Source organism: Sitodiplosis mosellana, unplaced genomic scaffold (assembly GCF_009176505.1).
Source record: "Sitodiplosis mosellana isolate CC-2019 unplaced genomic scaffold, AAFC_SMos_1.0 Smas_scaffold_20, whole genome shotgun sequence".
Lineage (NCBI taxonomy): Eukaryota > Metazoa > Arthropoda > Insecta > Diptera > Cecidomyiidae > Sitodiplosis > Sitodiplosis mosellana.
This window is the reverse complement of record NW_022595262.1, coordinates 991597-1004998: the sequence shown is the minus strand read 5'-3', so window position 1 is coordinate 1004998 and position 13402 is coordinate 991597. Positions and strand designations below refer to the sequence as shown.

Below are 13402 nucleotides of genomic sequence, written 5' to 3'. Positions count from 1 at the left end.
AAAACCATAAAAAAAAATTCGTTAAAACAACAATAAATATATATAAAAACTGAAAAAAACTAACTGTGCTAAAACTTTTGACGCTCACTGTATATGGCAGCCCTTCGAATCCATAGAACAACATGAATGAGCGAAGGAGTCATTTGAAACTCTCATACAAAAGCGCGATTTTTAACAAAATTAAGAACAAAAAATGCAAGAAATTTTGAATTATTATACCGATTTGATACGAAAAAGGTAGGTTAGCGGGTGCTAGGTTGTTCCTAGGCCCCTATTAATTTGATGAAATAAATCGAATGGGAATGATAAAATCCACCTGGGGAGCCTATTTTGGGTACTTTCCGAACAAAAGTTCGATTTTTCAAGGAATTTTGAACTAACATACCCATTTAATACCAAAAAGGTGGGTTAACGGGTGCTAGGTTGTTCCTGGGCCCCTATTTATTTGATGAAATAAATCGAGTGGGAGTGATAAAACCCACCTCGGTAGCCTATTTTGGGTACGTCCCGAACAAAAGTTCGATTTTTTGAAGGTTTTTCATAGGCTATGTATCCTAGGGTACATCTGGGGTGGCTGAAAATTTATTGGTTTTCAAGTCTAACGAAGCACAAACGTTTGGTACTTGCAGAATTTCATTTCTTATTCTGGTGTTTGAGCAATCGTGCTAACAATTTTTTGCGTACAGCGTACAGCGCACAGCGTACAGCGTACGACACACCCACATTAACATAGCAAAATAACCGGTGTATCGTGCTTTTTGGTTTCGAAAATGGATAAAAAAATGGTTTTTTGGGGTACCTAGGTTTTGGAGTGATTACAATACTTTTACACACGACCTGGGCGTGCGGAAAAGTAATATTTTACATCGAAAATGCTTTTACACATTTGTATATGTACTTCCACGAATAAAATGAATGAGAGATGAGCCGAAAATTTGAATTGAGGCTTCGTGTCAATTCAGTTAGTCAAACTTCAATGTTTCTATAACATCTTTGCAAATGATCGCGTGTGGATTCTTATTTTGATTGACTGGTTTGCAATGAGTAAATTACTATATACGTGTAAAACAATGATCACTTTTGAACTATTGTTTTCCTGAACGTCCGCAAACACAGCAACAATTTGAATAGCAGATTGAAAAGGTAGAAATTAATACATATATAACAAATCGGAAGCATAATACTCTGTAGAATAGTCAATGTGCTAGTTTGCTATGATTTCATGTGGTTTCGTTTGAACTTAAGTTAAATAACCTACAGGTTGCAAATTGAGATTAGTCTTGATTGTGATTTCAGGTTGGAAAGTACATTCAAAAAAAATGATTCCGCATTATTCGTGTAAGCATATCAATAGATCGCATGACTATCATATTCATTTCCACACATAATATTCATAATTTAACGCAACAAAGAGATGATGATATTATATAGCCTAGTTTCATACTAGGTATGGCATGAATACCATTTACTTGAAGCATTTAGTGATTCGTACATTTTTAACAGTGAAGTTAATAGGCGCTTCCAAACGAATTCAACAAAACATACTCGGAATAAGTAAAAATGAACGTAGCAAATGAAAAAACTGAGAATATTGAACATCCATACGAGAAAGCAACCATTCTGGCACGTTGGACATTTTGGTAAATGATTTTATTTTTAAATTTACTATTGAAAATAACAAAAAATTAAGGATGAACACTGTTTGAATCAGTTTGAATGAATCCACATTAAAAAATTAGGAAAGAAAATCAATAGAAAATATCAATCTTTCATCAAGAACTTCAGTTTTTTATTGGAAAACTAAAAATAATATATTTTTCCATTTTCAACCAATTCAGTCGAAATAAATTGTTCTGAAATCTGGCTTTAAATGTGCATTGTTCAATATTTCCAGGTGGCTAAAAGATTTATTCAAACTTGGATTGCGCAAATCGCTTGATGCATGCGATATTTACGATAATTTGAAAGAAAATGATTCAGCTGGATTGAAAGTGGACTTCGAAGATAAATGGGAAAAGGAGAAGAAACGAGAAAAAAGGAAGCCACGAATTTTAAATGTGATATGGAGAATAAGTTTATCAAAAACACTCGGTTTCAGTGTTTTGTACTCCCTCATCGATATTTTGCTTAGGTAAGAAATTCTCTTACAAAAATGTTGAAAAATTATAATCAGATGGAGATGTCATATTCCACAGAGTCGTACAATCTCAATGCATTGGTGGGCTTGTTCTATATTTTTCGAAATCCGGTACTGAATCACATACATCGGTACACTGGTATGCATTTGGACTGATTTCATGCGCATTTTTATCCAGTTCCATCACAAACCCATTTTTGATGTATACATATCAAAGGGGTTTGCACATTCGCATTGCACTTTGTTCAATGGTTTACAGCAAGGTAATTGGAGATAAAAATGGATGGAAAATACTCTATAGGAAACAGTGAATCAACTGTTCAATACGTCTTATTACCATTAAAATTACTACAAAAAGTTAAACCACCGTAAAAAAATACGTAAAAAACAATTGATTCACGAGCGTATCCAAAAAAAATCAAGTCATTGTGTAACAATGAATATAATTTCTCAAAAGGTTTTAAAAATGCGAAAATCATCTGCGTTGAATGGTTCTAGTGGAAAAGTGATAAATTTGTTATCATTTGATACCTATCGATTTGATACCGCGGTGTCACTGCTCCATCACCTTTGGAAGGGGCCCATTGAAGTTCTCATCTTTGGATATATCCTTTACAATGAACTTGATTACTACGGCTGGATTGGTGTTGCGTTCATTATGTGTTTCATTCCCATTCAAAGTGAGTAACTGAGGTTACAGAGCAAACGAAAATAGTTGTTAATCATATCGTTAAAATGCAAATGTATTCTGTTTATTTTAGTTACAATGGGAAAAATGATAGCGAAATTTCGTTATCGCGTGATCAAACAAACCGATGCGCGTATTCGTACCTTGAATGAGATTCTACAAGGCATTCAGACAATTAAAATTTTTGCGTGGGAACGACCGTTTATAAATATGGTTCAGAAAATCAGAAAGTGCGAAAAAATTCTAACCTCACAAACTTTGCAACGGTGTACATATAACTGCTTCAATTTTATGAACATTTCAGGAAAGAACTTCAATCTATTCGTGGTGTCTTCATAGTGCGTGGAGTGTTGTGCAGTTTTTCGATCATATCGCGACTAGCGATATTCTTAACACTAGCCTCATATGTTTGTTTTGGCAATGTTTTCACTCCACGCCAAGTATTTGTGGTCACATCTTGCTACAATTTCTTGTATGATTCCATGTTGTACTTCTGGACTGTGTCCGTGACATCTCTTGCCGAGTGTTTTGTGTCTATGAAGCGTATTGAAAACTTCCTTCTTTTGCCCGAAGGGAAACCGCTCAAATCTGAAAAAATAAATTTCGCATTCAGTTCGGATGATAGTTTGGAAAAACACTCGAATGTGATGATATCCTCTCACAAAATAGTCCAAGTCAATGAACATTCACAAGCTAAATGTGTTATATTCAAAAATATCACAGCCAAATGGAGTGCTGAAAATCAATCTGGCATCATTGATATGGACTTTGAGATACATGACAAACAAATGATTGCTATAAGTGGTCCAGTTGCCGCGAGCAAGTCAACAATTTTACTTGTTATGCTACGTGAACTGGAAATTGACAGTGGTGAGCTCATTGTAAACGGATTGATTAGCTATTCACCTCAGGAACCATGGGTCTTTGATGCAACCATAAGGCAGAATATTTTGTTCAATGAACCCTTTGACAGCGAACGATATCTCGAAGTGATTCGTGTTTGCAGTCTTGAACGGGATTTACAATCGTTGCCGGCTGGCGATTTAACAATGGTATTAAAATTGAACAATTTTGATCCTTCTATGTGTGCACACTGCACACACTTTTACATGTAAAAAATTACCAAGTTCTTTTTTTTAACAAATAATATTAGGTCGGTGAATCCGGGATATGCCTCAGCGGTGGTCAAAAATCGCGCATAAATTTGGCCAGAGCAATTTACAGAAGGGCCGATATTTATTTACTCGACGATCCTCTCTCAGCAGTAGACACTGCTGTTGGGAAATATATTTTCAACAATTGTATAAAAGACTTTTTAAGAGATAAAATCTGCATTCTAGTCACACATCAGGAACAATACATAAGCGCTTCAAATCGTACTATTTTTATTCAAAATGGAAAATGCCAAAAAATCACTCAGAACAAACCGTTCAATCAAACAGATATCAATGCAGAATCGAAAAAATATTTGAATAAGGTATGGAAATATTTTTCATATAAAAAAAATAAAATGAAGCAACTTACTTGCTAATGATTTCCCATTTAGGTGCAAATCTCACACGATCTTAATGCGGCACACACTGAGCAAGTAAAGAGTCGGCAAGAACATCAATCAATCGGATCGATTAGTGGGAATGTATACAAATCATATGTGGAATCTGTTGAAAGTCCAATTTTAATCACAGTTGTGATAGGATTATTTGTGATTGGTCAGATGCTAATCAGTGGCATTGATTTCGTTGTTTCGAAATGGTAAATTTCATCTAGTGTTAAAGAAATCCAAAGAATTTTGCTTTTACAGAGGATATTTTTCAGGGTGAATTGGGAAATCGATTTGGCTACTCACGACTACGTTATATCAATGAAAATAGCAAATATTACATCAAAAGACACTGGATCCATTAAAGCCCACCGAATCAAATTTTTATACCTCTATGCATTGCTAATTATTGCCGCGTTGTACTTAGTGTTTCAACGAGCATTTACACTCTATATATTCTGCTTGAGAGCCGCGCGTCGAATACATGATAGACTGCTGCAAAGTGTATTACATGCCAGCATGTATTTTTTCAATATAAATTCCTCCGGGCGTATAATCAATCGATTTTGCAAAGACTTATACGATGTCGATTATTACTTGGCCCTTGTTTTGTACGATGTAACACTGGTAAAACAAACGAAATACACTTGCTCTAGTTTTTTCTCTCTCAATAATATTATTCATTCCTTCTAGCTATGCCTTCAATCTATTATGTCATTGGTTTTGGTGTCACTGACCAATACTTGGGTGGCAGTAGCAACACTTGGAATGAGTTTTGTGTTTTATGGAATGCGACATATGTATGTTAGTTCAGCAAGATGCCTCAGGCGGTTAGAAGCACTAGGTATAGAAAAAATGAAATTTTTGAACTATTCATGTCTAAAATAAAACTAACTCTAATTTGTGATTTAAAGGAAGGAGCGCCATCATAAGCCATACAAACGCTACAATAAACGGATTGTGTACGATCCACGCGACCAAATCAGAGGCCGTACTCCTCAAAGAATTCAATTCTTTGCAAAACCACAACACTAGTGTTGGTTATATTTTCAAGGCCTCAACTCGGGCAATAGCATTTTGGCTGGAACTCCTGTGTGTACTCTATATGACCGTTGCAATTGTGATATTTTTAGTACTTGACAAAGGTAAAACTAAAATCTAATAAATATTTCCACCACAGAGGAAATAATTGAAAGAATTTTTTTTAAGAAATAACGGGCGGAAATGTGGGTCTAGCAATAACTCAGATTTTGAGTTTAATATCGTTAAGCCAGTGGGGTGTTCGACAAACGGCTGAACTCGAAAATAATATGACTTCCGTTGAACGAATTATGGAGTATATAAATTTGCAGCCAGAAGAAGACAAAGCACATGATGATTCAATTAGTAAACCACCTGAAAATTGGCCGGCAAATGGCGTGATTGAATTCATAAACGTGTCTTTGAAATACACCGAAAAAGGAGATCGTATTTTGAATTCGGTAAACTTCAAAGTCCACGCCGGTGAAAAAGTTACGATTTGTGGCCGAACTGGTGCCGGCAAGACCTCTATAGTGAAGGCATTATTCCGAATGGCGTACAATGAAGGCTTGATCAAAATCGATTCCGTAGACATTTCCACAGTTCCTTTGAACACATTACGTTCGAGCCTCTCTATCATACCACAGGATGCAACTCTATTCTCAGGAACAATAAGAGAAAACTTGGATCCATTCAATGAACATTCCGACGACGATCTTTGGCGGGCACTTGATCAGGTTGGCTTGACAGTGTCACATTTTAATATTACAATACCTTTTAATCTGAACAATTTTATTCTCCCATCTCCCAGGTAGAGCTCAAATCCATAATTCGTGTTTTGCCAAATGGTTTGGATGATGATGCTCTGAGTGGTGGACGTAATCTCAGCGCCGGGCAACGCTCACTCTTCTGCTTGGCACGGGCCATTCTACGGAAAAACAAAATCCTAATATTAGATGAAGCAACAGCGAACCTTGACATTGCAATGGATTATTTGTTACAGAAAACGATTCGCAAGCATTTTTCCCATTGTACCGTGCTGACTATCGCACACCGGCTGCACACAATCATAGCAGATAGCAGTCGAATTCTGGTTATGGATGCGGGAAAAGTTGTGGAATTTGATCATGCCCATCGCTTACTTCAGAATAGTGATGGTTTTCTGACGAAATTAGTCAACGAAACTGGACCAACCGATGCTCAATATTTAAAAGAGATTGCTCAACTAAGTTATGAAAAAAAATCAAACGGAATTTGTGAAATAAGACGTCGATAATATTTCGAGAAAAAAAAATCTAATGAAAATGAATAAAATGTAAAATGTTTATAAATACCACCAATAATATATATATTATTACAGTTTTACATTGATTTCTGATGTTCATAGAAATGTCAAAGTGTAAGCAGCACATGCCAATACTCATCTCTCGCATGTACATTGCACACTCTCATGATTGCTTTAATTAACACCACTGTGTTATTACATCGGAATGTATAATACAGAGAGAAAAACCGTGTATTGATGAAGCATCAACATTGAACTGTTATTGTATGTGTTTGTGTGAATATTTGTGCAAAAGAGAGTGTGCCACGTAAACACACTTGTCACAGCATTTGTATGTACCCTTTTGAGAGCTACGTACCACCGCCTTTACTAAAATAAATCAGATTATTGTGTTTTTGCGAATTAACGTTTTGGTTGTGCATAAAAAAAAAATTCGGTAACCACTTGGAAATATTTTGTAAATCGTAAGAAAATCAGTTTTTACCATTATTTTGAACATTTTGCACTGAATCTTTTTTAACTTGACTTTTAATTGAAAAAAAAAATTGATTGGCATATAACCTAAAATTCCAATTAAAACAGAGAGTGTCAACATCCGAAAATTTCACAACATTTTTATACAAAAACACTTATTGCTCATTTTTTTGTCTAGGTAAAATGGAAACGATAGAAAGTTTACGATTTGTTATTGACACACTGCCAAAGATCGAGATCATGATTAAAATACTGAAGGATGTAACATTCGAATTGTATCGAACTCAACTCATGGCTTATGGTGATGCGGTTGCATGTCAAATCAACATGAAAGAACAAACCAATACGATTGGAGATGATCTTTTAAAAAAAATATCAAACACAAACGTTTTTTCGGGCGATATGTCGCTAGGAAATATAACGACGCTACTCAATTTATACCTGAACAATACGATTGTAGCGCGAGACTCAATCATGACCACTGGCAACAAGCTAGAGAGATTAGATAAACCAAATGGCTTAAATGATCCAATCAATAACGGTTAGTTTTATTTATTTATCCGCCAAGTACTGGATATTTAAGTTTTGTGACAAAAATGAATCCATTTTCCCGATATATTTTCTTAAACTTTATACAATTTTATTATAACGATAGTCTGGTCAAAGTCGCATGATATTTTAAAATTATTTTCATAATTTTCTCTACTTCAATAGGCTCTAATATTGCCGCACAGAATAGCACACAGACAAGATTTTCATCGATCAGTGCGAATTTCCAAATTAGAGAAAGCATAAATACGGCATTGATTGGAGACAGTTCCATTGTGGCTGATTGCACGAACAATTTCATCGAAAAAATTGATCAGAACGAGATACACATAAAACAGGACGCAGTTGCTGATTTCAACGTTTCTACGGTTAAAAGTTAGTTCTGGTCATTTATTAAACAATTTTGTGAATTTCTGGAATATTTAACCATTTTCAACATTACAGTTCCGGAGCCCGAACTCAAACAAAACGAATCTTCAATCAATGTCGGCAAAATCACCAAAAGAAAAAGACGAGTTAAAGAAGAAGCATCAACTGTGGAGAAATGTGTTGAAAATCTCCCTATAAAACCAACAAAAATCGAAGGTGAATATTTGGTCATCAGATATTTTTAGTTTAACCTCAAATCATTGAGAATACTTCCATTTTTTTAAAATTGAACTTAAAAAGTATTCATCACAATTACAATGAGTAGACATTTTTTTAATTCGAATGTTTGCTTTTGCATCTTTTCTCGTTGTCCTTGCATATTTCATAGATATTGTTACAGATATTGGTGTACCGGATTCAAACGACATCCGTGAAGAAACGGACGATCCAAAAGACATAGAACCTGTCGATATGTCTGATTTAAAACTGGACAACAAAACAGAATCAGCACGCGAGGAACGTATCGCTAGAAGAAGAAGAAGAATTCGAATTAGTGTGCACCGCCGGAACTCAAGACGTACAACATTGGTTTTAGTTCGAAAATCAATTGTGATTGACGCAAAGCCATACAAGTGTTCAGTTTCAGGCTGCACTTATGCAGGCACAAAAAAGCAATATTTAAGTCGACACATGAAAACACATTCAAAAGAAACGTTGTTTGCATGTGAAAAATGTCCGAAGCAGTTTCGAGAAAAAAATGCGCTTGACGAACATATTCACGAACACGATGAAAAGACGGAATTTAGTTGTTCAATTTGTAATAAAATATTCGACACAGAAGTCAAGAAAAATCGACACGAGAAGAAATGTGAAAAGCAACCATCATCTAAAGTGGCCAAAAACGTCTAGCAAACCACACACAACATGCAAAGCACATCATGCTGCTGACGAAAATTCATCAAAATGACTCTGATAATTTAATCAACGAATGAAATGTATTCCATTTTTATTTATTTAAAAAAAACTGATTTATCAAATATTTAGATTATTAATATGAAATATTTTAACAAAAATAAAAAAACAAAGAGAAATAAAGGTTACGTTTGCAAACAAAAGACTTTTAAAAAATTGCGCCAATAATCATTTACATTGAAATGTCATACTCTGAGCGTTCAACTTCAGTTTGGTTGTGATTCCGCACTATTTCTAGTTTGACGTTTGATGTAGTAGCTACTGTATGAAAAGTCGAGGTAATGAATTTTAATATCAGTAATAAATATATTTTGTTATAACGCAACGACGTGGATTTTCGTTTAGATCGATGAGATATTTGTGTTATTCCGAATAAAAAAAATCGAACAATAACTGCAGCATGGCTGGTACGAAAAGAAAGAAGCGTGATTCAAGGCAGAGAAAGCAGAAAAGACGAACATTTCTGTTCGAGGTTATAGAGCGTGACCCCAGCGATAATACACCGAAGACTGAAATGATGTCAATTAATGACAATTGCATTGAAGAGGTTTTAGAATGGTTGTCTTTATCAGATTTGGTTAGCCTGAGCACAACGTGCAAACGAATGAAAGACGTTGTGAGCCGATACTTCGGACGTAAATATCCGACAAAAAGGATCACGATAAAAATGGATAGCGATTTACGGGGGAGAATTGAATATTGGCCTAGAGAATTGTACGTACAACGATTCCGTGAATATTTTCAAAATATCGCAATCAGAGGTGGGTAGATTAAATATATTCAAAAGTGCTTTTTCATACATTTCAGTCAATACTGAATGGCTTTATTCCGTTCATTTTAGGTCGACAGCCGATTATATTCCGACACGTTGGATCTTTTTGCAACAAAACGCCGAAAAAACTCCGTATCCTTGAAGCAAAAGCCTTAACAGAAATGCATGGTAAATGCATTGAAGACTTGTTGAAAAATGTCGAAATCGTTGAGTTTGAAGACTGTTCATTTGCCACCGACTTCTACGATAGCTTCTTAAAGTACTGTCTAAACCTCAAACAATTAGTACTTAAGTCGTTTGCCGAATGCACACACAATGGCACGAAGAACCGATGGCTTCTTCATAAATATCCACATTTGCGGAGGTTGGGTTTAAACCACATTAATTTAGAACAGTAAACTAACTTTACAAATTTCTCAGATTGAGCTGGAGTTTTGACGAAAAACCGCCCGAAGAACTGACTTACTTCTTCCATCGAAATCCAAAGGTGCAAAGTTTTGCCGCAGCTAAATTTCCATTGGAAATCACCAAGTTGATCACTAATGCGGGCATCAAATTCGATGAACTGTGCCTGGATATCGGTTTTGGTGTTGATTTAAATATGAAACAAATCTTTCAAAGTATTGAACAGTTGCATCAACAAGGACAATTCAAAAAATTGCAAATGATACCCACCACGTCGATGGTACAAATTATAATACGATATTTTATTACTGATATTAAAATTCATTTCCTCAATTGTTCATCACAGTTTGTTGCAGCCAAATTTCCACCGATGCCGTATCTGGAAGCGATCATGGCCAACCAAGTGTTTGAAGATGTTATCGCAGCAATGAAAAGTCTAAAGGTACTTTACTTGGACGCCATTTTGTTCCGTGCTGAGGCTGAAATATTGGCTCAGAACCTCACCAATCTCGAAGAAATCTATGCATACACTGACAGCGTGGATGCGATAGTGCCATTCGTTTATCATTCAGCAAAATTAGTGAAAATCTACGTAAATAAAACGTTCCTACCCAATCCGCAGAAAATTAGCCTCGGCAAACTGAGCAAAGAACGTGCAAAGCTAGTGAATGCTCGCCCATTGGCCATTTATCTCAAGGAAGAACTATTTGTGAACATTAAATGGGCCGAAGAAAATTTGAAACAAGGCCTGGTCGAAATCAAAAGAGCCGAATCCCATTTTGTTAACAATACATTGGTTCGGATGTGATTGAAACGCAAGTTTACAAAAATACAACAAGTATTTGATTCCCTCAATTTACAAAAAAAATTAAATATTTAGAGATCTTTTCCTGTAACTTTTTTAAAACGAATTTTTAACGATTCACAATTGTTGTAAAATCAAACTGCAGAATTAATAATGAATAAATTTAATTTTTTGTGAAACATCATTTGTGTTACTGACATCATTTGTGTTACTGATAGGTTCCTTGGTCGAGATAAAAGAAATAAAAACTCTTTACATCATTTTAATATGAGGTATTTAATCGAGACAGACTGTTGATCGAATAACATCGATACATTTTCCAAACTTAAATATAAAAAACAGCAACTGTTTCTAGAAAAATATATTGTTCGCATCGCTCTGGAATACTGAAATAGATTACAAACATTTCGATATATTCATATGGTTAAAAAAAAACTCCTTGATTTGGAAAAGCATAAATTCATCAATCATCCGTGGCTAATGAAATAATACCAGATTGTATGTCTAGATAGGCTTGATTCAAATGTGATCGCTTGTGTAATTCCAACCTTGATCGTCTCAAAAACCTTTTCGAGCAATGAATACAATTGAACGTCTTCTCCCCAGTATGAATTTTCATGTGTTCCGTTAAATAGCTCTGTAGCTGAAATCTTTTTGAGCAAATCTCACACTGGAACCGTTTATCGGTAGAATGAATTTGTACGTGCCGCTTGAGACCACTTCTCGAAGCAAAACTTTTCGAGCACACCGTGCAATCAAATGATGATTCAATGGCTGTCAATCGATTCACCGCTGTATTTTGGTTAAGTTTATAATTTGGCTGGTTTAACATAGTGCGTCTGGAAGATTTATGCGCTTTTTTATGGGCCATCCATTCTTTCTTCGAGTTGAATTGCTTATTACATTGTTTACACTTGAACAACATCAGATTTGAGTGTGTATCCTTGTAATGTTTATCCATATGTATCATGTAATGTTGACGAATTGAAAAATCAATGGAACATATGACACATCTATAACGCTTAGCACCGGCATGGTTTTGTTTATGACGATTTAGGCCTGCGATATGTGCAAACTTTGATGGACACTCATCACATGCGAATAGCATCTCATTAGACCGGTTAGTTTCGTGAATTTTGCTATGATCTCTCCAAAGTCGCTTTCTTTTAAATGCTTTACCACAAATTTGGCAAACAAACGGCCTAAGATCGCTGTGAACGCTTGCATGGGCCTTGAGGTTATCTTTGGCTGTGAACCGTTTCAAGCAAATGTTACATTGATACGGTTTTTCCCCCAAATGACTTCGGTTGTGTCGCATTAAACTGGATGCATAAGAGAATCGCATCGGACATTTTTTACAGGCGTATGGCTTTTCGCCAGTGTGGCAGCGCTCATGATACAGCATCTGTGATCGTTCCATAAACTGTTTCGGGCAATACGAACATTTGAATTTTTTCAATTTCTGATGCCGTAATTCGTGCCGATGTAAATCAGTCTTTCGTCCAATACGCTTTCCACAAATTTTACATTCATGATCTTTGTTCCCGGTGTGTTTTGTGAAATGATCTTTCAGTTTGGAGTAAGTCGACTCATAACCACACAAATAGCATTGATACGTTCGTTTTATGCCGCTCATGATATTTTCCATGGGAATTCGTCGATTTTTCAATTTATTCTCCAACCAATGGTTCACTGTGACATGCTTGGCCAATGTGTCTATATTGGAACAAGCAAAATTACAATATGCACAGTTGAACAATGACACTTGGCTGATATTTTCCTTATAATCCGATTCAGAGTCTTCGTCATCACTATCCATCACACGCATTATCGCCAGATCTTCAATGCAACTCGCTGACGACAAATCAACCTCTTCATCTCCAACAATAAATTCTTGTTCAACATTATATCCAATTAAATCTTGTAGAAATGGTACACAACTTATTTCAACGCTGTCCACACAATCTTTCGTGAAGCTGTAAGACTCTTCATTATTCTCCGAATCGAGGACAGGTTCCTTTTTTATGTATGGACTTTCTTCTCGTTCTTGTTTGATGATCAAGTTTTTATTTTCAGCATTCCAATCCATGGCTGAGTTTTTACCTTCAAAACTGACGATCACTGCAAACAAAATATGATCACAATATTTGATGATTTATTATAGTTGCAATAACTTACCAACATAAAAAAAACTAGCTGAATGAATATCTAAACACACAAAACGAAACAATTGCGAAATTATTTATGTTAAACTCGTCGCACTTGCTTTGAATTCTGACATTTACCGAAAGAGCTGTCAAGTTGATATTTTTTTCGTTGTTGAATTTAGGTTAGGTCACCATGTGGATGACGTTTGAATGTCTTTGGCGCTGATGATAAAACATAG

The 13402-nt window shown here is 35.5% G+C and overlaps 5 protein-coding genes across 28 annotated transcripts in view; 3 read left to right on the top strand and 2 right to left on the bottom strand.

Annotated features, from left to right (window-relative positions):
• The window catches only part of LOC129568489 (activating transcription factor 3), a 63846-nt gene extending 56918 nt beyond the window's left edge, over positions 1–6928 (bottom strand). For 2 of the 22 annotated variants that reach the window (XM_055446441.1, XM_055446451.1), the window contains exons 1-6: positions 6720–6807; positions 6387–6610; positions 6160–6313; positions 4350–4588; positions 3074–3413; positions 2669–2825 (exon numbers count right to left, since the gene is read on the bottom strand). The gene's annotated coding sequence lies outside the window, so the exon portion shown is untranslated. Of the gene's footprint in view, positions 1–2668; positions 2826–3073; positions 3414–3731; positions 4100–4349; positions 4589–4671; positions 4990–6159; positions 6314–6386; positions 6611–6719 lie in introns of those variants that run through there. The other 20 variants (XM_055446455.1, XM_055446457.1, XM_055446459.1 and 17 more) reach the window with 20 other exon arrangements.
• LOC129568487 (probable multidrug resistance-associated protein lethal(2)03659) lies at positions 776–6747 on the top strand. 2 transcript variants are annotated; one of them, XM_055446439.1, is made up of 14 exons: positions 776–1447; positions 1504–1640; positions 1895–2131; positions 2196–2400; positions 2595–2817; positions 2899–3055; positions 3130–3877; positions 3979–4302; positions 4372–4577; positions 4641–4992; positions 5059–5209; positions 5280–5510; positions 5575–6122; positions 6197–6747. In XM_055446439.1, the coding sequence occupies exons 2-14, from the start codon at positions 1561–1563 to the stop codon at positions 6659–6661; spliced, it is 3927 nt and encodes a 1308-aa protein (XP_055302414.1). In that variant the 5' UTR covers positions 776–1447; positions 1504–1560; the 3' UTR covers positions 6662–6747. The 2 variants fall into 2 exon arrangements, with proteins under 2 accessions (XP_055302414.1, XP_055302412.1); XM_055446437.1 differs by having other exon boundaries at positions 776–1640.
• A 70-nt stretch (positions 6929–6998) lies between the features above and the next one.
• Positions 6999–9177, top strand: LOC129568500 (neurotrophin receptor-interacting factor homolog). The gene is made up of 5 exons (XM_055446479.1): positions 6999–7134; positions 7323–7685; positions 7859–8068; positions 8138–8278; positions 8451–9177. The coding sequence occupies exons 2-5, from the start codon at positions 7328–7330 to the stop codon at positions 8969–8971; spliced, it is 1230 nt and encodes a 409-aa protein (XP_055302454.1). The 5' UTR covers positions 6999–7134; positions 7323–7327; the 3' UTR covers positions 8972–9177.
• An 80-nt stretch (positions 9178–9257) lies between these two features.
• LOC129568496 (uncharacterized) lies at positions 9258–11195 on the top strand. Of its 2 annotated transcripts, XM_055446474.1 has the most exons (6): positions 9258–9312; positions 9380–9795; positions 9876–10170; positions 10227–10491; positions 10558–10653; positions 10834–11195. In XM_055446474.1, exons 2-6 carry the CDS (start codon positions 9435–9437, stop codon positions 11017–11019), a joined length of 1203 nt encoding a protein of 400 aa, XP_055302449.1. In that variant the 5' UTR covers positions 9258–9312; positions 9380–9434; the 3' UTR covers positions 11020–11195. The 2 variants fall into 2 exon arrangements, with proteins under 2 accessions (XP_055302449.1, XP_055302448.1); XM_055446473.1 differs by having other exon boundaries at positions 9259–9795; positions 10558–11195.
• Positions 11196–11273: 78 nt separating this feature from the next.
• On the bottom strand, positions 11274–13370 carry LOC129568493 (zinc finger protein 883-like). Its single transcript, XM_055446470.1, has 2 exons — positions 13195–13370; positions 11274–13137 (listed from the first exon to the last, which is right to left on the bottom strand). Exon 2 carries the CDS (start codon positions 13103–13105, stop codon positions 11480–11482), a length of 1626 nt encoding a protein of 541 aa, XP_055302445.1. The 5' UTR covers positions 13106–13137; positions 13195–13370; the 3' UTR covers positions 11274–11479.
• Between the last annotated feature and the right edge of the window lie 32 nt (positions 13371–13402).

Coding starts and splice junctions, on each gene's coding strand:
- LOC129568487 (XM_055446439.1), top strand. CDS start 1,561: ATGAACGTAGCAAATGAAAAAACTGAGAATATTGAACATCCATACGAG. Junction 1,641..1,894: donor CTGGCACGTTGGACATTTTG/GTAAATGATTTT, acceptor CAATATTTCCAG/GTGGCTAAAAGATTTATTCA. Junction 6,123..6,196: donor TTTGGCGGGCACTTGATCAG/GTTGGCTTGACA, acceptor CCCATCTCCCAG/GTAGAGCTCAAATCCATAAT.
- LOC129568500 (XM_055446479.1), top strand. CDS start 7,328: ATGGAAACGATAGAAAGTTTACGATTTGTTATTGACACACTGCCAAAG. Junction 7,686..7,858: donor AAATGATCCAATCAATAACG/GTTAGTTTTATT, acceptor CTACTTCAATAG/GCTCTAATATTGCCGCACAG. Junction 8,279..8,450: donor AAAACCAACAAAAATCGAAG/GTGAATATTTGG, acceptor CATATTTCATAG/ATATTGTTACAGATATTGGT.
- LOC129568496 (XM_055446473.1), top strand. CDS start 9,435: ATGGCTGGTACGAAAAGAAAGAAGCGTGATTCAAGGCAGAGAAAGCAG. Junction 10,171..10,226: donor AAATATCCACATTTGCGGAG/GTTGGGTTTAAA, acceptor CAAATTTCTCAG/ATTGAGCTGGAGTTTTGACG. Junction 10,492..10,557: donor TGATACCCACCACGTCGATG/GTACAAATTATA, acceptor TGTTCATCACAG/TTTGTTGCAGCCAAATTTCC.
- LOC129568493 (XM_055446470.1), bottom strand. CDS start 13,105: ATGGATTGGAATGCTGAAAATAAAAACTTGATCATCAAACAAGAACGA.